Raw genomic sequence first — 24,678 nt, forward strand, 5'->3', positions numbered from 1 at the left:
GCATGGAGCTCCGCTGAGAAGGACGGAAGGAGCTCGGTGTTCGGTTTCTCCGTACAGATGTGGAGCCTCATTCCCACCTGAATACACTCACAATATAAATAAAAAAGCCGTTTCCTCCGCTGGGTGCTTGTGTTTCAGACGCCAGATCATTAATCACTGCATTCTCTAACGAGGAATATGCATCAAAATCACTGGCTTCGGGCTCTGGAGTCCATTAGAAAGTTTTCATTTGTTTGAAACGAGGGAAGTTGTTCCAAAAACTAGTGAGCTTCCTACATAGACAGCATTTTAAGGCGTCACCATCCACATATTTTGTTGTTTAATTAAGATTAATAAAGATTAAATTCTGTTTTTAGGCATCAACCTCTCAAGACAAATCAATTTGCCTTAAAAATAAACCATCCTTATGTGCTCTACACTTCTGCTTCTATTGTCTATTGTTTTTATTAATATGTTTACTAAACAACATGGAGCATAAAAAATCCGACTGAACGTCGATGTCCGACCAGATCAATGAAATGATCAAAGCTGAAGCTCGTGGGACACGGTTAACTTTATCTTCATGGAAACAACGCTGTCTTTCGTCTACAAACACACAGCATCATAAACGTGTTAAGATGTTTAGACATTTACCTGAAAAAACAACAATATGGAAATACCAAGAAAAGCTTATTACTGGTTGAGTTTCCAGATAAATCTCAGACTTCCAACAAACTCTCACCAGCTCTTTCAACATCCAGCGATGTATTTCTCTACCTTTGTTTTTTCTGTACTCTGGCGAGGAACGTTTCGGATTGTGGAGCCAGCGATTTTCTCCCGATGCTGGCTTTCATTCATTCATGAGACATGAGCTCAGAAGTTTAGTTTAGAGCGGAGTTCATTCCTCAACAGTGCAGTCAAAGTGTTTTAAACGAGGCCGTCTGAGCCAATCAGGCTGAGGCGTGACAGAAAACATGAGCTCATGGCTCTGGGCTGTCAGGACACATCTGGGCCTTTTCCCTTCTGTGAGTTATTGAGGTGGCTTTTCTGTTTTTGCCGCGAGATTGTCGTTTCCAGATGTTTCGTAATCGTGAGTTCACCGAGAGGCTGTCAGTAACACTATGTCGTTTTATGAGGGAAAAATTCACGGGAAATATCATTTGGGAACGGGATATTTTTGTTGCAAGTCGATGAAAAAAGTGTGAATAATCTATTTAACTGTAATAGAATTCAAGGTACCCTAACGAATTTGGCGAACTTTAGAAAAGGGTATTTATTACAGATGTAATGTACTTTAAATACGTCAATAAATATGTTTTAAAATCAAGAGAGTATCCAACAAGAAGGGTCACGAACAGAAGACCGGACGAAGAAACACAGCAGAATAGAAACATATATAATTAAAGACACATGATCAAACTTCCAGACACTTTACTGCATGTTATTAAATGAAAGTGCATTATAATTTAAATGCATATTAAATGTAATGAAAGCTCAACTTGAAAGTGTTTTTACTTAAGTGGGATTTAAGTACATCTTTAAATGAGATTTCATAATTACTTCTATTGTCTTTGCATTCACCAGAACTTTAACCATATTTCAGAGTAAATTGTGTCGTGAATGTATTATATAAAAAATGTAATTGCAAATAAGAACATGTAAAATCGTATTAACTTTAGATATATTAAATATTCAATGTGTAGGCCTACTTCTTTAAAACAAAAGATCAAAACATTGCTATTTAAAGGCATAAAATATTTTTCAAATGGCATTATTATATGAAGGTCATCTTTGTATTTAAGCATGTTTAGAAAGTGTTTCTCTTTAGCTTTTCTCTTTTAGTGTCTTTAAGAAGCCTTTTCTTATAATTAAACACTTATTTTTACAAGGGTATTAAGGAATATATATATATCTCAAAACCAAAATGCGTTCTTGTCTTTTTTGACTACTGTATATAGATGATAGTATTTAAATATTTCCTCTGTATTGTTTTTTCTAACATTTCTTCCGTGTTTTTAATCTTCATTCAAAAAAGTCTCCTCCGATCTCCAGTAAAACTCTCGTAATCAAGACGATGCTAAACCACATCCTTCTACAGTCCAGATCTTTCACCTGTAGAGAACATCCTGAGCATCTCTGAAAGAAAACTAATCAGAGAGAACCACAAACTCATCAGCAGCTGCAAAACTACACCTAAACCTCGAAGACGTCTTCAAAGCGTCTTGAAAAGGAGACATGTAGCAGACATTGCATCTGAAACCAGCTCCTTTTCTGCATTCAGTTGCAGAATTTCTCAGTAGTTGTTATCTATGATCTGTTGAGAGTAAAATATTGACTCGTGCCGTTCGATATTATTTTAGTTTCCATTGTATTTTAAACGGAATTAGGGTTAAATACCGTAGTGTTTTCTTCTAGATGCTTGCTGCTCATTTCGTCCATTAAATCCACATTTGACTCCACGTCAATGTTAATGTGCCTCCGAATCAATCCGACGACATCAATAACCTCCAGACAACTAACGCTTCACGTGGATACAGATATTCAGCTGTTTAACTTCATCCCAGAAACACACGACGCTCTCTTTGACTCACATGTAGGTGCGCTGCATCACTTTAATGAAATTCACGCACCATTAGAGATGATAAGAATATGATGGTTGTGAATCTCAGCCGAGACTCCAGTTCATTTATCAGTTTTATTATTACGCTCTGAACGCCATCCACGAGGAATCAGCTGAAAGGAACATCAATGTGGCTCAGTTCTGAGGAACGTCATGCCGTTGGCCCGATCCCAGCCCAAGACAGCTTCTCCATGCAAGCGTTTCTGAACAACAGAGAATTATGACGTGAATTCCTCGCCCATCATCTTCTTCATTATATCGTGCAGACAGTGACATATTGACCTCATTGAGCATCCCAGTTTCTCTCATTATCACCCTGTATTAAAAACACAACTCTAGATCGGTGCTAGATACGCGTTCCTTAAAAATACTATTTGAGAACGAGCACAGTGAGTCTGACCGACTGACAATCACTGCTTCTTTATAATATATATCTAATATTAAAGAAAATACTAGATAGATGTGGTGAAACGGAGAGAAGGTTTCTGAGAGAAAGAGAATAATGAGGGAAGGAAAGATGATTGACAGCTGGGTCCATTAGGGCGTGGCTGAGCAGAGAAAGGAACGAATGAGAGTCTGACAGCGACAGATTTGCTCATTAACCCCGTGAAAGACATTCAGAGAGAGAGAGAGAGAGAGAGAGAGACGGTTTCATCCCTCCGTTCTCTCTGTTCTGAGCGTCTGAACACAAACCAGCGTTTCTAAATCTGATCTGTGGATTATGAGCTCCTGACTGGCTCTGAATATGAATGTGTTTCACTGAAGAAGACCGGCTCGCTGTCTGTCCGTCGGAGCCCATTTCCACACGTCTGATGGGTCTGATGTTCAAACTTTTTACTAGAAAGCAGATACAGATCTTTTGTTGCTGATGTCAATCGTCCAATCAAACGCTACCCTAGTTGCCTAGCAACCACACCCTCACAACAACACTACGTTATTCACAATCTCTCATGTGTTTGACAAAAGTATTTTGTTGTTTTTATATGTACCCTGATCAGATTTGAAAAAAACGTATATGTACTATATTTCATTTTAAAGTACTATCAAAGTACAGTCACTTTTTATTGATTACAGTCCCGCATGTTATTAACACTACAGAAATAAATTAAGTCAATGACTCACAAATACACAGCGTTTGAGCACTGCGTTACTTTTGAAGATCTCATCAGCGAGTAACGGTGGGTTAGTTAAGCACATATTACCATGTTTTGTCTTTCAAACGCATTAAATGCACAAATTCTTATTTTTATTTAACATGTAATGCAGGAACCTCTTTACACTATTACATTCACCTGAAAATATTTATTTTAAATTAGTAATTTAATTACGTTAAGGTTATTTTAAAATCATTTATTTTAATTTTACTTCATTCTTGTTTTCAATTAACTAATTCCTAACTTCTCATTAGTCCAGTTTGGAAAAACCTGAAGTAATATTTAATGTCTTTTTAGTGTTTTCTGGTCTCTCTCTTTGTGTTTTTATATCAATAAGGTGCAAGGTTATCAATGAGATAAACAAGTTATGTCAAAAGTAGCCTGACTGCGTTACCTAAAACACGTAACGTAATGGATTACAGTTTTCGTCACGTCCATCTATTCTGTGGAAGTGTGGAAATCCAGCTCTGAAGCAAAACCAGATGAGATCCAGACAGTAACAATGATCTGGACAATCACTTAGCCGCTCTGCTGAAGGAAACGATGATTCTCGCCTCGACTGTCAGAGGAGGATTACAGCCGATATCGACACGCATTTCTGTTATTAAAGGCTCAGATCAACACAAAGCAGATTTCCCTTCATCTCCTGACATAAAAAGAGTTTAAAACTGACTTACAGAACGCACAACCTCCCCAGAGAAAGGAGCAATAATAGAAAATGAGCCTCAGAAATATGAGGAGCCAAGAGGAACTTGACTTAATTCCTGGACAGAATGAATTGTGACTAAAATGCATTTCATGCACAGAAAGACAAAAGTCAAATTCCTTTTATGATTGGAAATGTTGAATTATTGTTGTGCGTGGAAATATTAATTGCACACATAATGAGGCATAGAGGAACCTGGCGTCGGCCGATGAACGAGGGAAGCGTTGGCGCTCGTCTTCGTCGGGTCAAACGCTTTAACTCTTTCTCTGGAGCTAAACCCTTTTTTATGGGCAGAGATGTTCAATAGTTTCTCATCCTGCTGCGCTGTCAGACTCTTACAGTGATAGTCCAGAGAGAACGCTTTGACAGGAGTACACACACACACACACACACAGGATTTAGCTTGAACAGCTGGAGGTTGATGATCTGAGTAGAGCCGCTCAGGAACTGTTAGCTGGAATCACTTGGATTGGAGGATAAACAGCCAGAATTCCTTCAGGACTCCTGGTCTCTGACTGGACAGGATGTTTCTAGCTTTTATGGAGCACACACACACACACACACACACACACACAGTATCAGTACGTTTAAGCGCAGCTGTGTAACTAAAGCAGGCAGACTTAAGGGGACTTTAAAAATGGTTGCCAGCAGAGCAAGAAATAAGCCAAACATGAGCCAAAACGCCCCGATTATTCAAAATATGACTTCTGATATTTCGTAATGTTGTGTTTTGAGCCTTGTGTTGAGTTTATTGCCTCCTCACACATAAACACTATGGTGGTGGTAATAATAGTAATAATAATAATAATAATAATAATAACAATGCATTCATGTTTATATTGCTAGAAATATTAACCGAAAAAAGTTTTACAGTTTTCATTTTTAAGCAAGCTAGAAGCTCACACAGTGCTGCACTTCACTATTAGCCCTTGATTCAAAATAAATACATACATAAATATTATGTGGCCAGTAGTTACTAATACTTGATTATAAGAGCATCTCTACGATCCTTCAGGACTCTGCTCTCACAAACAATGCTGAAATCATGTTTTTAACGCCGTTTAAATTTGGTCTTAATAGGGTTCATTACAATATTAACAGAGTCCAAAAGGACTCGCTCCCAGTGACAACAAAAGAGCTTTTGTTCTGCAGTCATGATGAGCTTAAAGCCAAAATTCCTCAAGAAAACTGGTAAATATAGCTCATAAAGCCGACAGAGAGAGAAAGAGTCTGAAATGAAACTCGGTGCTGAGGAGTTCAGGGAGTTGTGACAGGCTCTGAATTTATCTGAGAGGTGTCAGAAGAATTAACAGAGATAAGAGCGGATGTGACAAAAACTTCTGAAGTGTCCAAGACCGGGAGAGAGAGAGAGAGAGAGAGAGAGAGAGAGAGAGAGAGAGAGAGATATGACGGGTGGGTTGAATTCATTCACTGGCGTTCTGGAATCGCCGCCGGGGGCCAATTGTATCTTTGCTCTGCCTAATATTAATCTCTGCCATTGGCTTCTTATTTCTCATTTAAGAGAAAAGGAAAGAGCCAGAGAGAACGAGGGAGGGTTATTTAAAGGGACAGTTCATGCAGAAGAAATCTTTCCATTGATGTCTGGTGTGTTAGGATCGGACAATATTTGGCTGAGATACAGCAAAAAAATCTAAAGCTGCCCAAACCAAGTTCTTATGATTGCAAAATAATAATTTTAAATCATTGTTTTCATAATAGTTTGAAGTATTGTAACATTATAATTTAACAGTTTTTTTTATAATTTAAGTTAATATATTTTCAGCACACTAAATTGCAAGCTTGGTCATTACAGATGTCCAGAAATATATGAACGACATATAAATGCTCGGAGAAGAAGATTGAGTCAAATACTCTTTAATTAATCCAGAAGAGAGTAAATCCACAACCAGGAGACTAGACTGGACAAAGACACACTGAGCAGACAGGAGCTATAACACACCGAGATAAGTAAGTGAGAGACAGAAACTAGGTCAAGGAACAAGAGGGCCAGATGAAAACATACTGAAAAGTCCATGAAAACTAAGGAACAGAACATAGCCGAGGTAATACAAGTTTCAAAAGAAATGATATTAAAGGATATTTTAGTTGATCAAATGAAGAAAGTATGAAATCCTGTACAAAGGTTAAGTCCTTCTTCAGCCGGTTGTCTTCGAGCCTCTCCTGACTCATTCTCAACTTGTTTTGTTTGCTAGTTTTTCATCTTTTTGGACACCTGATATTCTGTCAGATTGTCTCAGGTCTGATGTGCTGGGTTTCACGAGGCACTGAAGTGGTTCTCCTCATATCTGAACACCTTTATAGTGGATTTAAGGAGCTCTATTTCCTTCTCTCTGCCAATCTCTTCTGGTGTTCCTCAGGGTTCCTGTCTCGGCCCTGTCTTGTTTTCTATCTTTGGTCATAGAAATGACATTTGATTAACAAACTAATGCTGTGATAAAATGTCGCTTCTTGAGGAGTATGGCCAAGCTGAAAAGTTTCTTGTGTTTTATTAAGTTATGGAAGTCATGATTCATGCCTTTATTTCATCCAGACTGGATTACTCTGATTCTTTCTATGTTTAAGAGCATGTTTTCACTGACACTAGGAAATGCTCTGTTATCTTCCAGTACTGGCTTTCTGTTGATTTCAGAGTGCAAAGTAATGTTTTGTTAAAGGCAACATATGAAAATCTGACTTTGTCTACGTTCAAGTGCTATAATTGAATCTACAAACCCCAAAAGCGTAAAGATGAAATTTTCTCTGCAAGCTTGTGAAAAAAATGAGCCTCTCAGATATTGCTCAGATTTCTCATTGAAAGCACGTAAACATGCTATTTCGCTTCTAGCTGTTTACCTGTACAGAAATAAACTCCTGCGTGTTTTTAACATAAAATTGTGTGCATTTGACAGTTTAAGTGCAATAAGACATGAAAGAGAACTTTTAGTACGTTTACTCACATGCTGTGTGACAGCCACTGTCAGGCTTTAAAACACATGATTTCAGAGCAATAGGCATGACAGGCAAAACCAAATATCTACGGTATGAGCAGGAAAGACACAGCCCTGTTCTGGAAAAGGCAGCAGCAGCTCGTTTGCATTTAAAGAGACATGCGCAAAAACAGCGTGTTTCTGTTTCCACTCTAAATAGGCATTTTCAAGATATAATAAATGATCTGTGAAGGGCTTTGAGCTGTAACTTCAAGACTTATACTGCATATTGTAAAAAGGGGCATAATAGGTCTCTAATATTATTATTATTATTTTAAAGGCTTACATGGACTTTCTGCTGAATATCTCTCTGAATATCTGGAGCTTGACCTTTAAAAATGTCTCCGAGTTTGCTTTTAATATTCCCAAAATCATGGTTAAAACGACAGGAGATATTCTTCTCTCTATATATTAGACTACTCTGTTGCATACAGACTATTAAATGCGTTGAGACTAAAGAAGGATGAATTTTGTGTTCTGCTGAAAAATAGTTATATATATAGTTAACAAAATGAACGCAGACAGAATCCATTTTGCATGAACTGTTCATTTAAAAGCATCACAAACACAGATGACTCAAACACTTCAGGATGTTTTAAGTGTCTGTATTGAAGAGTTTATGATCCTTTGAGGCTTTCAGGAATGATCCGTGAAGACGTACAGTCCATTCAGACGCTAAAGACGTCTCGTCTGGCATCATACGAGAGCTGTTATTATTAGACAAATACTTGGTGTGGATTATTGTTCAAGGGTTGCAAATTTTGTTGCAAAAACTATGGTTGGAGGAGACGTCAGTTTCTATCTATTTGGAAATGGTCTGCATAAAATAGTAAATGATAACAATATTTTTTAAATATTGTAATATAATAACAAGCTGAAGATATGTTTATACATTCACTGCCTTGATTTGAGTGGATGTTTACTTGAAGAACTCGTATTTCAGTCATATATGTATTCTATGTGTATTGATTTAATCAATTATTTAAGTTTAATTTTCCACATCCAGCAAGTTTGTGTAAAGCTAAAAACACTCATTTTCTCAATAACATCAATTATTGGAGGGAAATCTGCAGTGCAGACATCAATATCGATGTTTTATTGGTCTGTGTTTCTGTCAAACGTTCATCAAAAGATCAAACAACAGTTCCATAGTGCCATCAGCTCAAAAAATGATCAACAAAGTTGAAATCATCTGATAGAAAGTCATTATTTATATATTATAAACAAGCCATTTCCGCGCATCTGGTGAACTTCCAGAACAAAGACCAAACCAGTCCAACATCTCGTCTAGAGTTAGATGAGAAAACGCCTCGTCTTTAAATATTTCTCCAAATAGCACGTGTTAAACATGATGGCGCCTGTAAATAACACCCTCAGATGAGATGAATTGTTCGCTTGAGGACTTTTTAAAGTCTTTTTAAGGAAACGGCTGTGGCAGAGTCTGTGTTTGAAGCAGTTTTGTATAATGTGATCTCTGGAGAATCTCTCCGTGTGAATGAGTGTTTTATCAAAGGAAAGCGTGTATTTGTGACAAGCTCTGATCGGCCGAGAACATCCTGCAGATTCTTCCTCTTTGGTTTAGTCGACAGCTACACGCCGCCGCTCGCAGAGAGAGCCTGATGTTTTATTCAGGAGTGAAAGTGTTCCTGTACGTCGCTGACAGGACGCTCTCGTCTGAAAACAGTGTGTTATGACTCTCATGTAAACACTGAGACGGCTGGATTGGTTTGCGGTGTGTGTCGTGAATCTGCTCCTGAATCTACAGCTTCCCATGTCTTTAATCTGTTTAACCCAAATCATTGGCCGAAAGTCTGAGAATAATTTTGTGAGAGGACACGCCAAAGATGATATGTAGTTAATGTTAAATAACATAACATTAGAGGTAAAAAATAGTATTAAAATGCTAAAAGTGATTTACTATTTGATTACTCTGGAAATGCTTTTTCCCTTTGTTAACATTGGTTGACTTTATTAACTAATGCTAGTTAAGATTAAATATCTGTTAGTTAGTGTTACTTAATGCATTAATTGACCCTGACCAATGAAAACTTATTTCAAAGTGTTGATTTTAAATATGCACTATATCAACCCGAATTCCAGAAATGATGGGATTGTTGGTTTTTTTTATATATATAAAATTTAAATGAACAGACTTTTTAGTGGCGCAAACCAGTATTTGATTTACAGTAGAACGTAGATAACATCAGAAATGTTTAAGCAGAGACATTTTGCAATTTCACCCACTAAATGAGTTCATTACAAAATCCAAAAAACTGGCAAGAAAGGGACGAAAAAACATGATACAGAAAGGATGGCAGAAGTGAAGATGTGCAGAGGAAAGAGTGTGTTATAACTATAATTATTGAAACAATCGAATGTGTGCATGATTGTGGTATGAAATGAAGCTCATGAGTGCAGGATCTGTGCAGGTCAGCTCTGAGATCCAGAGAAGCCACATTTAAAGAGTTCATGAAGCCAGCTGTGATCCTGCTGAACTCACTGAGCATCAAATATGTTTCTCATCTAAATCAAATTACGTGCATATATTCATGTTCATTTTAAAAAATATTAGCTGCTTAGTGTAAAACGAGATGCAGATCATAAGTTAGATGAAGTGAGTCTGACATCTAAAGAGCGAAGCAGACGTTAACCGAAGCTGATTCAGTAGACCAGCGCTTTAATCTAAAGCAGGATCAACATTTAATGCACAGATTTAAATGTGTTTGGAGAAGGATTAGGAGTCACTGCACAAAAGGGAGAACAATGGAATTATATATTTATGTAACTAGTTAAACTTCCCAGGTTAATCTCATCTTAGTGTGGATTGATTTTTTTTTTACTCCACAACACAGTAACCCTGTCCATTTTTACCAGTGATTCAGATCTTTATAACAATGTGTTATTATGTACACTGCATATGAAAATGAGTTTTATATATATATTTAGCTTATCTTTTTTTCAGTGTTTTCAAATGATTTGTTTCTTATTTTAGTTACACATAAAACTATATATTCAACGTCTTTATTCTGTAGTTTCATCTTCTTCTGAGTCCACGAGTCTGGTCTCCAGTGCTCTAGTAACCAACACTCATACAATCTCTAAACTTGTTCATACATATAAAAGTTCACGGGAACTCGGTTTCGTTTAGATGGTGTCATGACTAAACATTGTGATGTTTTCCAGAAAGATAAGCCAATGCTCGTCCAGTACGCAGCAAGCACTCTGTTACCTGCCTTGTGTTTGCGTGTTACGGTAATAAACCTCCGTTCTCAGGGGAACGATAGAATTTCCTTCAGATGTCTGTGTCATTAAACCTGATAGCTAGAGACATACGAATCTGACTTACTCAGCAAGAACCCCTTCGAACTGTTGCTCCGCCGTGAAAGCAGTCGCCCTGAAAGACAAAACAAATGCAGATAGCCCATGATGCCTACTTTAGCAAATATGTAGCGTGAAAATCAGAATCAGACTTCATGTTTTAGAAGGAGAGGTGATAATGGATGGATGTACCTTCTACAGTGAACTCTGGCTTGCTGTTGACAGATCAACACTCTTGACTTCTTCTTTACCTTAAGCGGCCTTTGGTTCGACTCCGGGGTTAATCTGCTGTGTGTGAGTGTGTTTGCTGTGGGCGCCAGTCTCTGATCGTAATCCTGTTGGAAATGCAGGAATCAAACAGTTCCTGTGCCATTCACGCTGGGTATTGCATTTCCAAGACACTTACAAAAACAAGTTCTCTGATGCATCTGAAGAATGTGTTACGTGCTGTAAATAAGACATTTGTGTGCTATCCAACCAATCACACAATAAAAAAAATACAGTTGCAGATAAAAGTGCACTTTATTGTACTTAATTTAAAAGTCACTTAATGGCCTGTCACTTTCATGACTGTGTTTCTAAACACTTGAGTAAACTTGATGTGATCTTTGAAGTAATGTCAAGTTCAACTTAAGTGCAGTTTACATCATTAGGTTTAATAATCTTTTGCAGTGTTTTAAAGAAGTTCACTTATTCTGTTGAATTGCGTTGTCAAGGAACTTGATTTGATTATCATTGAAATGTTTTACGTGTTTTATTCATTAATACATGTGAAATGTATATATTTTAAATGTAGTAAATTCCAAATTCATCATTTAAATACATGACACGTCTTTCAAAAGAAATGTCAAAGTATATTTTAGATGATCTTAAATGCCCATCAGTATATTCAGCAGTACTTTAACCATATTTCAAAAACAAAATATGCGATTTCAGTTTATTCCAAAGATTTACTTTATTAACATTATTTACATATTATAAAGTCCCACTTAAGTGTGTAAAACACTCTAAAGTTCAGTTCACTTCTGTTCACTGCATTGGACTATTCCTTAATTTAATTTCAATGCAATTAACATCAAGTGTCTGAAAACTTAAGTACGTTCACTTAAGTATGTCTTAAGTATGTTCACTTAAGTCAAACTTAGACTTTAGTATGTTCATTCAAAGTGAGTTGTTTTCATGATAATAGAAAAGTATGCTAAAATGTAATAATTATTTAATTTTTTTTTTTACCTAACACTATTTTTGCAAATAGGCTTATTTTACAACTCACTTAGAGGTAAACAGCTGAGTTTTACCGTTTTCAAATCCATTCAGCCGATCTCCAGGTCTTTTAGCTTTTAGCTGCAGCTTAGCATAGACCATTCAATCTAATTAGACCTTTAGCTTCTCGCTAAAAATAAACCAAAGAGTTTGAGAGGTGCAGCAGGCACAATAATATTACACAGCGCCTGAAAATATTCCCCAGCATTTTCAGTTGCTGTGTAAAAATCCCTCCACCTGCTGCAGACCTAGTACGGCAGCAACGCTCCTTCTCCTTGACACCAGGTGAAGAGTATAGTTCCTAGCCATATCGGCTAAAAAAAACATTCCACTTTCCATCGGTCTTAGTACATGATGTAACTCCAGAGGAGTCAAGTTTTAAATAGGAAAAATATTGCAATACTTTTTTTGTGAGATGTTTTTGAGTGAGATGCTAATGATCTAATCAGATCTATGCTACAGCTAAAATTGCCTAGCGCAGACGGGTGAGATCGGCTGAATGGATTCAGAAACAGTAAAACTTAACTTAAAATGATGCAGATCACAGAATGGAACCTTTACAGTAACGCAATGAAGCAGTGAACAGGTGGGAACTGAAGCAGTAATTCCCCCAGCTATAATCCAATGAGTTTTAAAAGCTAACAGGGTAGTTTTGATTTTAATCCCTGTTTAAATTAAGCTGAGCTGCGGTTGGTCCACAGTTTCCATGCTGATAATCAGATCAGCTCCCACAGATCTGTGCCACAAACGCGTTCCTGGACATTTGGCACTTTTTTCACTCACTCTCCAGTGTTTTATGGGTTCGTGCAGGCGGAGGAATCTTTGTTATTTTTCACACTCGTTTAGAGGCCGGAGAGCCATTTTTAATCCTGTGAATTTATCATACCGCAACCGGATGAGGAATTTTGGGGGAGGCGATTGCCAAAAAAATCTATAAAATCGAATCCTATTAAAGCACATAAACAAGAAAACGCTGCTTCCTACACACACACACACACACACACACACACACACACATAGAATCAGCAGAAGAGAAATGCGCCTCTTTCTCAGGCCCGGCTCTCTGTAAATCACGGCTGTGTGTCGCTGTCGTGCTGTCGCCGCTGTTTTTCTCATGTATGTTTGATGGTTCATGTGTCTAAGAGATGGATCGTATTCTGCACGGTCTCTTTTTCTCTGTCCGGGTGCATGCTGGGAGTGAGTGAGTGAGCTGTGTGGCGTTTTTCTATAGTTTTGCATTAGAGTAACATCTGTTGAACTCTTTCAGTAAAGAAACGACAGCACAGGACAAAGCTGATCAGTATCAAGGTAGTTTCTCTTTTGAAGAGTGGTGCTAAAATGGGGATCAGAAAGTATATATTTTTAAAGCTGGTGGGCTTTCAACAACAAACACAGAAGCTCTACAGAAAATTGTTCCTTAAAAGAACAGTTCACGTGAAAGTGCAAATTAGTTGAAAATGTGCTCACCCTCACGCCATCCAAGGAGCAGATGATTTCCTTTCTTCCTCATTTTTTTGTAGAAATGTATGTGAGTTTGTAGAAATCAGTGTCTCAACAATGAATGCAATGGAGAAGAAAAAAAAATGTTTTTAACTAAACTGCGAGTCCATAATTCTTAATAACTCTTTGTCTACTGAAACGTAATCGATTACTTCTGATACCTTTGACTGGTCCAAAACGCAGCAGCTAGGGTCCCTACTAGAACTGGGACCACTGCGGGTGGCAGATCCTTTCCTATTTAGCACCCAAATTCTACCTGGAAAAATCTACCTAACACAGTTCGGGAGGCAGACACACTCTGACAGTTCAAATCTAGATTAAAGACACATCTCTTTAACCTGGCTCACGCATAAAACTAATAATTCAAATCCTTTAAAGAATTGTTAGGCTGCGTTAATTAGATCTGCCGGAAATGGGAACACTCCCCATAACACAGGATGTACTCGTTACATTGCAAAAAGATCCATCGTAAAATCTGTGCTAATATTAGTTCATATCCAGATCAAATGGTGGGTCAGCACCAACAGATGGCTTTCATCAGAGACCAGAACAACTAGATGAGTCCCGTGAACAGATCACTGGAACCAGGTTCACTCACATACACACACTATGTTTTCTAGCACTGTTTTCGCAATTTGATCTGTGCATATTTCTCTCTTGATTCAGATCAGAACACTTTTTAATAAGATCTTTATAACAGTGAATCAGATACTGACATAAAGTGAATCAAATCTCTTTCCATGACAATGTTTTCTATGTATTCTTTACATATTTGGATCTAGAGTCCTATCTGTGTCGATTCTATGTATTCTGTTTTAGTAGGTTTTGGTGTTTTGTCATCTTTATGTCGGTCTTAGTACATTTTACATTGGTCTTAGTACAAGATGTAACCACAGAAGAGTCAAGATTTAAATAGGACAAAACTCTTTGGTAATTTTTTAGCGAGATGCTAATGGTCTAATCAGATTCAATGATCTGTGCTGAGCTAGAGCTAGAAGGGCAATCGTTGGAGATCGGCTGAATGGATTCAAAAACAGTAAAACACATGTAAAGTTTCAGCTTAAGTTTGGTCTTTTTTTGGAAGAAACACATGGCAGATTATTGCTGGTTAATTGATTTAATATTATGTAATTATGTTAATTATTATGAAAAATGAATAGTATTTATAAATGTAATATGGAATTTATTATATTTTTAACAGTATGAAAATCAAAGCCAAGTTTTCTTCCAAACATCTCAAACTTTTTTTTGTTTTGTGTTAGTAACTCACAGTGAATCTCACAGACTCTTATCACGAGCGTCGAACGTCCTCACAGATCCAGCTCTCCAGAATCAGATGCCCCTAAAACTCTCATGTTTCCACTTTTGACTGACGCTCTTGTTCCGTTCATCGATTTTTCCAGCCAAGACCAAACAGCATGCTGGGACGACTCCAGACACACACAAGCCGCTTTGGTTAGGTGTGTTTCTGTAGATGTCACTCACTCTGACTCGGTGGTTACCATGACGACTCTCCTTCACCCGTCTCAGCACCCGCCGCTCGTGCATGATGGGTAATGAAGGAGTGCAATTAGCCGCTTTTAATAAAGGTTAATTGTTTTCTCTCAGAATATGATTCATGCTGTTCCTTTGTGTTTGTTGTAAACAAGCAGGAAGGATCCGTGGCTTTCAAACAACATTGAGGTTACGTTACGGGACAAACTGAAGTCACACACTACAAAGAGTGATTAAAAACACTAAGAATATGTTAATGTATACATAGCTTTCCCTATAAATAACATCTTTCTCTCTCTCTTTCCTCTGTAGATTTTAAATGTTATACATATTTTGAATCTGATTTTACCTAAAAACCTGATTTTTTTTTTCATTGAGTAGTTAAATGCCTTAATTTTTCCTTAAATAACAAATAAATTGATAAAACAAACTTAGCATTTTAATCCATAATAGTATTTTATCTCATATTAGTCAAGTGTAAATATTATGTTCATTTTAATGTAACGTATATCTTCATATTATTTTAATCTAAACTATTACTGCCTTAGGTATGTGCAGTTATTTTAATCTGATGCCAGCCTTAATATCCCATTATGTTTTAGTTTAAGTACGTTTTTTTCCTCCTGTCGCCAAGATATAGTCGGTAGGGGACGATCATCAGTTGTAATTCCTATTATCCTGATCTTTTTTCTTTCTTTCTGTCTTTCTCTTTTAGTTTCATGACCTTGAGCCTCGCCAAATCAAATTCAATGTGAGATCGCACAATGTGTCTTATTAACGTTAAGACATTCTTTGTCTTTTTTTTCAACCGAAAGACTGTATTTCAGCAGAGTATTATTATGCTAATCCTACGGTGTACGGTTTAATATTTCAAGGTAGGCCTACTATCATAGTTTTCCCAAGTGCCACTGCACCTTGATTTTTGTTTAGTGGTGATCTCTCTCTCTCTCTCTCTCTCTATTATTCTGTAATGTCCCGGCTGTCTCTGTGTCGTCTCGTGTCTGTCCCCGGGTCGTCTGAGTTAGTGTAATGGGAGCATCGCAGCGTGTCGCAGCGGAACATCGGCGAATGCAGCAGCGGGGCAGAGAAAGGCTTTCTCTGCGACGCGCCGCTTCTTCACCGCTCCGCTGCCTCGGGTAGGACATTCGCTCCGAGAGGAAAATGGAATTGGCCTCAGACGGCAGAGGCCCGGATGAGTTGAGCGCCGGGGAGACTATCAATTTCACAGCGTCACAAAACAGCTCCGCGGGCCTGGCGCAGCTCCGCTGACTGACAGACGAGTAACGAGCTGGGGCTGTGGAGAATTAGAAACGATCACCTGCGCCGCGGAAAACGCCTTGTCCACAAAACCCAGCTCCGGCGCTCAGCCTTTCACCTCTGGAACAGCAACCCACCGTGGACTCCGTTCCCTCTAATACAGGGTTTACCTGTTAATGGGAACGTCATTAGTACAAAACAAGCACAGCAGTCGGGTCCGGAAGAACGATTCCCATTCACTTTCTCTGGAACGATTACTTAAATTAAAATCCACAGAAACAGGACGATTTTACTTCAGAGGGAAACAGAATATTGAATGAGGAAACTAGAGGGCGTCGCTGGCTTTTTCTACTTCATTCAGAAAGAACACTGACTATTGAAGGGGCGTGGTCAACGAAGGGCGTGGTCAACGCCCAAGCCGTCAAACTGATGTCATCAGAGAAGGTCTGCATTTTCAGATGGCAAACGATTATTATTATTATTAAAAAATTTTTGTGCGACTTGCATGGATGAAATGTTCATCACAAAAATAGCAATGTGAGATGGACAAAATAAATATAGTCAATTTTGATTTTTAAATAATATAGTATATACTTCTGTTGAAGCTACCAATCTACATCATTTCAACTTTATTTAATATTATTATTATTTTAAATAAACGTAACATGGATTTCTAATGAAAACTATGTTTTACACTGAAATCTCCACCAGTCAGAAATCAAAAAGCAAACACAGCACTAAACTAAAGTAGATGGCCTGAACACGCAAATATTTGAAAACAGTGCCATCATTCTCTTCTTGTAAACTACCAAAATGCAAATTTATGAAAACAGCGATGTTGTGTATTATGTGTTCAGGCTAAAGGGAAGTGACATCGCCATCTACTGGTCTGGCATGAATAATATAGCATTTTAAGTCATTTTCACGAATGCATGAGAGCCGGATTTTTTTTTACTACAAATTTTACACCGAAATACGTCAGAATACGTATCTGTGTTCTGGGAGCCATGTATGATTGTGGATATTAGAGTTCAAACTGGTCAACCATTTGCAGCTCATCAAATACAATCCGTGAGCTTTTCTGCAGCCGTTTTATTCCTAATTAATATTCCGTCCAGGCTTCCAGAAAAAGTCTGATAGGGTTCCAGCAGGGCGACTATCAGCTGAAATTATCCCCAACTCCAAACCGCCTCCGACTGTCGCAGGAAATAAAAAGATCAGCACTTGACATCTTATTTGAATTAGAGACTGATTCTCTCGCTGCAGGGAACAGCAGGAAGTGTGCAGCTCCACACATCCCTGAGAAACGCTCTTCTCTCATTGCTGCTGGTTTTCTGACGGGAGCGTCTTCGGTGGCGGTCGAGCGGCGTATCGCGGGTTCTCCGGCCGGACCGACGCTGAACGCTGAGTCGCCACATCTGCTCTCGCTGTAATGGATTCGACTGTCGTTCAGAGGCCGAGGGTCTCGAGGGAAACGGCAAAGAGCTTAACGCCGCTCACTTTCTGCTGCTCTGGTGATTTATTTTGATTAGGCTGATGAAGTCTTCGCTGTTGCCAGCCCAGAATAATCGACACCGTGTGCCTGGAGGTCAAAGCGAACGGCGCAGGCTTACTGCAGGGCTGCGGCGCTCAGGTGGAAAGAGCATCATGGGATTAATACCGAACGCTCAGTGACGTCACGTATGAGTCCGTATGAACTGACTGAAGCCGTTCAACATCGGCGCGAGCCTCAATCAATGGGTCAGCTGCTCAAGCCCTCAATCAACAGCACTGCAAAAATACAGAAATGTAAAACAAAAACAATATGTAAAGCCCAGATGCAAAAAGGCAAAATATTGAGATGGTTAAATTGCAATTTTGACTTTAGAACTTCAGTTAAGTAAAATCACATTTTATACCCTGCAATTTTTAGGTATATATTTTCAATTTAAAAAAAGTCAGAATTAGGAGAAAAAACTGTCTAATTATGAGTTCAGTAGCAGTTTACTTTATTAATTAATTAATTAATTTTATTTTAGAAATTGCATTTAAATGTGCAAACGCAGAATTCTGAGGAAAAAAAATGCAATATGTAAGCTTACTCCAACGAGCAATTCTGAGAAGAACTTTTGCAATTCTGAGAGAAAAATTTACATTTTCTATATATATATATATATATAACCAAGTGCAGCAGACAAATGCTAAACGTTAGACTTCTTAACTCGCATTAAGAACTTTCAGCTTGTTGTCATGACAGCGCAACTCCAGAAAAAAATGGTAACCTTCAAAAGCTAAATATAAGGATTTGTGAAAAGATTACATCTGTTTACATGCAGGGAGCTTGCTGCAGTGGCATCAGGAACACATTAGCAGACCTTCAGCCACCTCCTCACCCATTTAGACACTTTACAGTGCAGCAAATTATAAATGGCGTTTTACTGAATAATTCATAGAAAATACGAACTTCCCACATTATGCCCTCTGGAATGCATTAGATGTGACGTAACTGCAGATTTCTTTCTATTAGACAACCTGAAGGAGAGCAGGAGAGTTTTGAACACAGAACAGAGGCGTTGTGGGATTTGAGCACATGTGAGTCATTAACCTTCATCCCAGGTGCTTTCTCTCCCGATTCTCCATTTGCTTTCAGATCATTCTCATGGTGTTTTGTTTCTCTCTCATCTGACATAAAGCATCAGAAATCTGTGCCGGACCGGACGGGATGCTCAAAGAGGACGTTCACTCTCACTTCACTGGGTTTCTATCCCATTTACATTCGGCTTCACAAATCAAAACACGCTCTATTATAGCAGCTCGGCATCCTGGTTAAAAGTATGAACATGAAAAATACACACAACAAATCAATGAAAAAACAGACAGTTTGAGATTGTTTCCAGATCATTTCAACTTGCCATCTTAATGTCTGAATAACCTGACAGAACGTTGATGTACGTCTAGTTTTGAGACCTTTGTAGAAGAACACATTGAGGTTTCTGCATGAACCTTGAACCTTAAATATAGCTGTGTAAAGCACAGTTCTTTTTTGGGTCACATTACTAATACTAAAGCGGAAAAAAATCAATCTATGACTTCAACGGGGTTGAAGGTGAGAGGAAAAATATCACTGAAGGGCCTTAATTAGCTGATATACTATTTTGTGCTTTTTACATAAATAAATGAAATCCATGACTTTTTTTTACCTTCATGTGCTTCAAGTGCTCCTTCTAATGCTTCTAGTCAGCTCCGTTACACTCAGAAGGTAAAGGTTGAAGGTCAGTGCAAAAACATCAAATGATAGCTTTAACTAATAAATATAACCACGCCACATGACTTACAATATTTTTCAAATAAATCAGGAAAAACAAAAAAGATAAACCAACGAAAGTTTTCCCATAACAGAGCTGAAGTACTGGAGATTGATTCCTGTGATGGTCGTCAGCTCATAGGAGGGAAGGAAGGAAACGCGTGTGCATAACACTTACATTTTTTAATAGAATTCATTTATAACAAATGGAACTTGTGTCAGCAAAGTACAGAAGGACGGCTTCTCGTACAGATGTGTCTTTTCACCAATGTCATCTAAGTATGAAAATAAAAAGCACTCCATTCATTCAGAAAAAAAAAATCAAATCAAATCAAATTAAATCAAAAAACAGTTTACATTTACAACTAATCAGAGGTAATTTCATGATTCTTTTTTTAACAAGCCATTTTTTCTTTACAATTGAATTGAATTAATTTCAGTCTATGCATCCAGATGTGAGAGTAACAGGGAGCTTAGAAACACCACATGTACGTCTGCGTTTGTGACGCTTCAGTCTTTCAACGGGGGAAGAAGTGACACTTTGAAATCACCTGCTAAAGATGCTCTTTTTTTCGCAACCGATTTGCTTTTCCTTTCTCTTAATCTTTTTTTTTTCTCTCTCTCTTATTACTTGGGTTGTCTCTTTTCTGTGTTATTTACATACACACCAAGTGAAGTCTGAAGGAGATTCGTACAGTCGGGTTCAAGTAAAATCCGTAATGGGTGCGGAATCAGTAGGGCAGTGCATAGAGATAAAGAGATACAAAGTGCAATTCTTCCTACTCGCCCCCACTGCAGTTGAACTCATGCATATCAAATAAGATCCAGAAGAGGGAAAGAAAAGCTGACGTGGAGCACATTGAAGCGCTGAACGCTAGGTGGCGCTGACAGCTGCTCGACATGTGATGACGAAAACATCCGAGTCGAAACAATAAAACGCTTTCTCTATTCAAAACAAGAAAGGGGAAAAAAAGCATCTGGAATGCACATCCACAAAGCCAGTGAGGTTCAGCTGTCCAATCGTAATATTCTAGTCGGAAAATACTTAGTAGCTTATCGGCAAGAGCTTTGCAGGTTTTTTAGGGCCTTTCGTTTTTTAATGACGCCAAAGCTTGGTCTTCAAAAGACGTGATTAATTCATCTCGGTGCCGTTGGGGAACGAATATAAAATACCGTAACAGAAATGACGTAACAGTATCGGGCCTGACGGTTAGCGCGCGCTTGCTGTCTTTGTCGTACCCTTGTCGTTTTTATTTTCTCTGAGCCAAATTAAGGCCACAGACAATTAAACAGTAATGATGGAATTACGTATTTGCATATATAATTTCATAGACTATAAATCCGTACGCGTGGGAAATCAATCGATAAATACTCGTACATGAACTACTTAAACTATACACGTCGTTAAATGAATATCGTAGAAAAGAACAGGCATAAATATAAGGCACTCTAAATGCAAAAGAATGAACACGTGGACGTCTTTGTACCTGTGGCCTAACGGATGCACGACGATGACCTTTGACCCACGACGATCGCCCCGCCCTCGTTGAACCGACATGAACTGAACCCTCCAGCCGTAAAACGTCTAGTTATTGCACAAGAAAAGATGCGTGTCCGTCCGTCCGTCCTGCTGATGTGCATTCCAGCGGAAAACCCATCATCATTTTCATATATTATATCATCTATATATCTATATTTTGTGAATATACATCTTGAGGTTATATAAATAAAGACTTTATTAATATCTCTCTCTCTCTGCTCATGGAAGAACTGAGATATCTTCTAACCTTTATACTCTGCCCACCCCGTGATTCAGCGAGTGTGTTTGAAACAGAACGCCACAAACCACCGGCAAACGATGAATGAAGGAGGGCTCATGGGTGCAGACACCAGGACATCAGAACAGAACGAAAAAACCCAAAAACCATGAGGAATACGCTCAGCTGATGTCTGTCATAAAAGAGAGGAAAACGAAAGCTGGTATGCAGTGTTCGTGTGGTTTCTCCGGACGTCTTGTACTTATTCGTCTAGTCTCCTCGGATGATGACGATGGTGGCGGCTCTCTTCATCAGGGACGTATCTCCTCGTGTTGATTGTGGAACAAAACAGATTCTCTTTACACCGTGTCTCGAGCTCCCCGTCTCACAGCGTCTGTGTTCGTGACTCCTTTAGGGTTCATGAATCCTCGAAGCAGCGATTATTCCGCACTTCAGCAGTCTGAAATTATTATCATCATCATCTTTATTATTATTATTATTTATTATTATTACTATTTATTTATTCATGAAATCAGATCGGGGTGATTTTTCTTGGTCCACCTGGATATTTGTCTTTTTATTGTCGTTTGTAAGTATTTCTAGGTTTACGTTGCACATCCAACATGTAATCGAAGAGTTTAAGTTCTTTTCACAAGCAGGTATTTATGGCTCAGAAGAATTAAATGACCGCTGGATGTCCGATGGCCGATCCGTCTCCCTGACAGCGTGACGAAGATCTTATGTTGCATAGTGGTCGAAGCTCCCGAGATACTCCAACCCAGCTCTGTAACAAAACTGGTACTGATCCTGAAAGAGAGAGAGACGGACGGGTCAGACCTGTGTGTGTTCATTTATTATTGTATGATATTTTCGTGGAGATTTAATGTATGTTGGACACTGTTCACAGAGGTAACAGGGTTGACGGGTTACAGTCAGGACATCTTTGTAACTACAAGGTTTCCTTAGAAAGACATCTCTACACGCGAGCTTTTTAAGTGTGAACGATTTACTATTAAAAACCACAGTAACAGGGCTGACATTTAAAGATCTTCCCTTACTGTCAAGCATTACAAGAAAAGTAGCAGATTGTATACTGCGAAAAAAATAATATACCATTTAAATAACTTAAAGAGAGAGACTTCCATCAAAAAAAACAAAAACCTGATTAAGGATTTAGTAAGTAATATCGCTCAGTTGAAACTGGTAGTTCACTATTAGCTAATCTATTAGTTATTTTTTGTATATATCCTGGAGACCTCTTAAGATCTATTGTACGCAGGTTCATGATTCATTTGAATTATGCATCACTACTAGTTATTTGGATCAGTATTCTAAAATAAATACCATGGTGACCCACTAGTAATGACTGTGTTACTAACCAAGACCTTTTATACAATGACTTCAGTAATTATTTGGGAGTTATCACGATCTCCACTTTACAATACTCATCCAAATAGTTACTAATTTGGCGATGCTTGGCAATACTAGTACTTTGTAATCAACTTTTACTTTGGAATTAATTCTACATGATGTATTATTCATGTTAATTATGAACCTGTATACAGTAGTTATTAAGGAGGTATGAAATGAATAATAGTTACTGATAAGCGACCACATTCGCCTCAGCACTATTACTTACCAATTCATTAACCAGAGTTTCTTGTTAGTTAGTAGTTACTCGAGTGCTAATATTGCGTTACTCATGTGTTCTTGTGTAGTTATTCATTAATGATGGAACCGTACTCTAAAGAGTGATGATTAAAAAAAAGTGCACTTATTGTGATTCGTTGATTGACATAAATAAATAAAACAAAGATGTGCTTAAGTCCTACTTAGGTGGGTCTAAACACTCGGTCTAATAGTCTAAAGTATATATAGACTAAATATATTTAATATAAACAAAAAATACAATGCATTTATGTTTAATTAGAATGAAGTATATAACTATTATAAATCATTTTATTTATTAATTATAAAACCAAAAAAAAATATGTCACGAGAAAAAAACGATTGTATTTTTTTTCAGTTCCAGCACATTTAATACGACATACATATAACGGTAACAGAGCTGATGACTTGAGCGTTTTTAAATAATGCATTTTAAACTACAGTCTAAAAAAACAGACTTCTACTATTATCGCTACTACTATTGTACTTCAGGACAAAATCCTGACGGCATTGACGAATCCCTCACAATCAGTGGGTGAGGTGTAGAATACAATCGTTGGCTAAAGCACATGCGCGATGTCTCCATAGCAACACCCCCCCCGCCGGCCCGCGTCGTGAAGGGCCGCTCGGCTCTAATGCCGCGCTTTTGTGTCGCGTGTCTGTGAGGTGAAAAGCAGGGATTGTGTTGCGCCGAGCGTGAGATTCGAGCCTCATCACCTCGCTGTCCGCATTGATCGCAGAAAATAATTTCCCCCATTGAGGCTGGGAAAGGCCATTGTGCGGGTTAGCTGTGAAATTGCTTATCTGAACCAATTTGCATGGCTAACCTGAAGGGTTTGTCGTTATAAATGAGAACGAGCGTTTGCTGGCCGAACAAAGCCGAGCATTCGTTCGTTCCGTCGCAAACTCTTTAGTGAGAAACTTCAGACTGAAATCATAGCGGACGTCTGAGGACCTGATCACTGAGCGACCTGGACCTGATGACTGGAGTGAAGAAGCGGTTACGTACTTCGGTCTGGACCATCGCTGGCCGCTGTGTTCTTAACATCTTGACCGTCTGGAAGATGTCCACCACTCCCTCGTAGCGCATGCGCTCCAGAACGATGCTGAGGGTGATGAAGACGCCCGTCCTGCCCACGCCAGCGCTGCAACCAATCACAACACAACCCTCATTTCCTGAGCCATAGCATGCAAACAAAGTCTATAATATGTTTTCCACGCACTGGGTTCATATTTTATTGCGTTTTATCTGATTGCATTTCAGTTTCAATCCATATCTTTAAGTTTTTTGGTGTGTGTTTATTCTCCACTTCAGCGTTTTATTCTTATCTATATTTTGAACGAATATACCGAGGGGTTTGTTCATGTATCATTCACATTAACTTTTGCAGTATTTTATTCCCAAAAACATTGAGAAAATGCATGTCTTTAAAGATCCGCTTGATTCAGCTTCTGGCATTTTACAACCAAAAACATGAGAGTCAGTGAAAGGAGCTGCTCAACTCACAGAAAAGGTTCAGGAAGTATTAAACACCGTGTGAGCTGTAGAAATGTGCTTTAGTTCTAAGCTCCTGAGTTCACACACGACTTCCTAGGACGGAAAAACACATCCGATGTGTCTGAATCAGCTTTCCTGCTGAAGTATTTGCTACTGGACAAGATTTAGTTCTCTGAACAAAAGACAAGCGTTTT

General features: G+C 38.3%; 2 protein-coding genes across 2 annotated transcripts in view; one reads left to right on the forward strand and one right to left on the reverse strand.

The window, feature by feature from the left end:
* Nucleotides 1-24,678, forward strand: part of LOC122348901 (receptor-type tyrosine-protein phosphatase S) — an 819,186-nt gene that overhangs the window by 689,475 nt on the left and 105,033 nt on the right.
* The window catches only part of LOC122348861 (receptor-type tyrosine-protein phosphatase delta-like), a 54,175-nt gene continuing 49,222 nt past the window's right edge, over nt 19,726-24,678 (reverse strand). Inside the window, 2 exon segments of the mRNA XM_043244749.1 lie at nt 19,726-22,125; nt 23,996-24,131. Coding sequence (XP_043100684.1) covers nt 22,057-22,125; nt 23,996-24,131 — 205 coding nt within the window. The 3' untranslated portion in view covers nt 19,726-22,056.

Source organism: Puntigrus tetrazona, chromosome 7 (genome assembly GCF_018831695.1).
Source record: "Puntigrus tetrazona isolate hp1 chromosome 7, ASM1883169v1, whole genome shotgun sequence".
Lineage (NCBI taxonomy): Eukaryota > Metazoa > Chordata > Actinopteri > Cypriniformes > Cyprinidae > Puntigrus > Puntigrus tetrazona.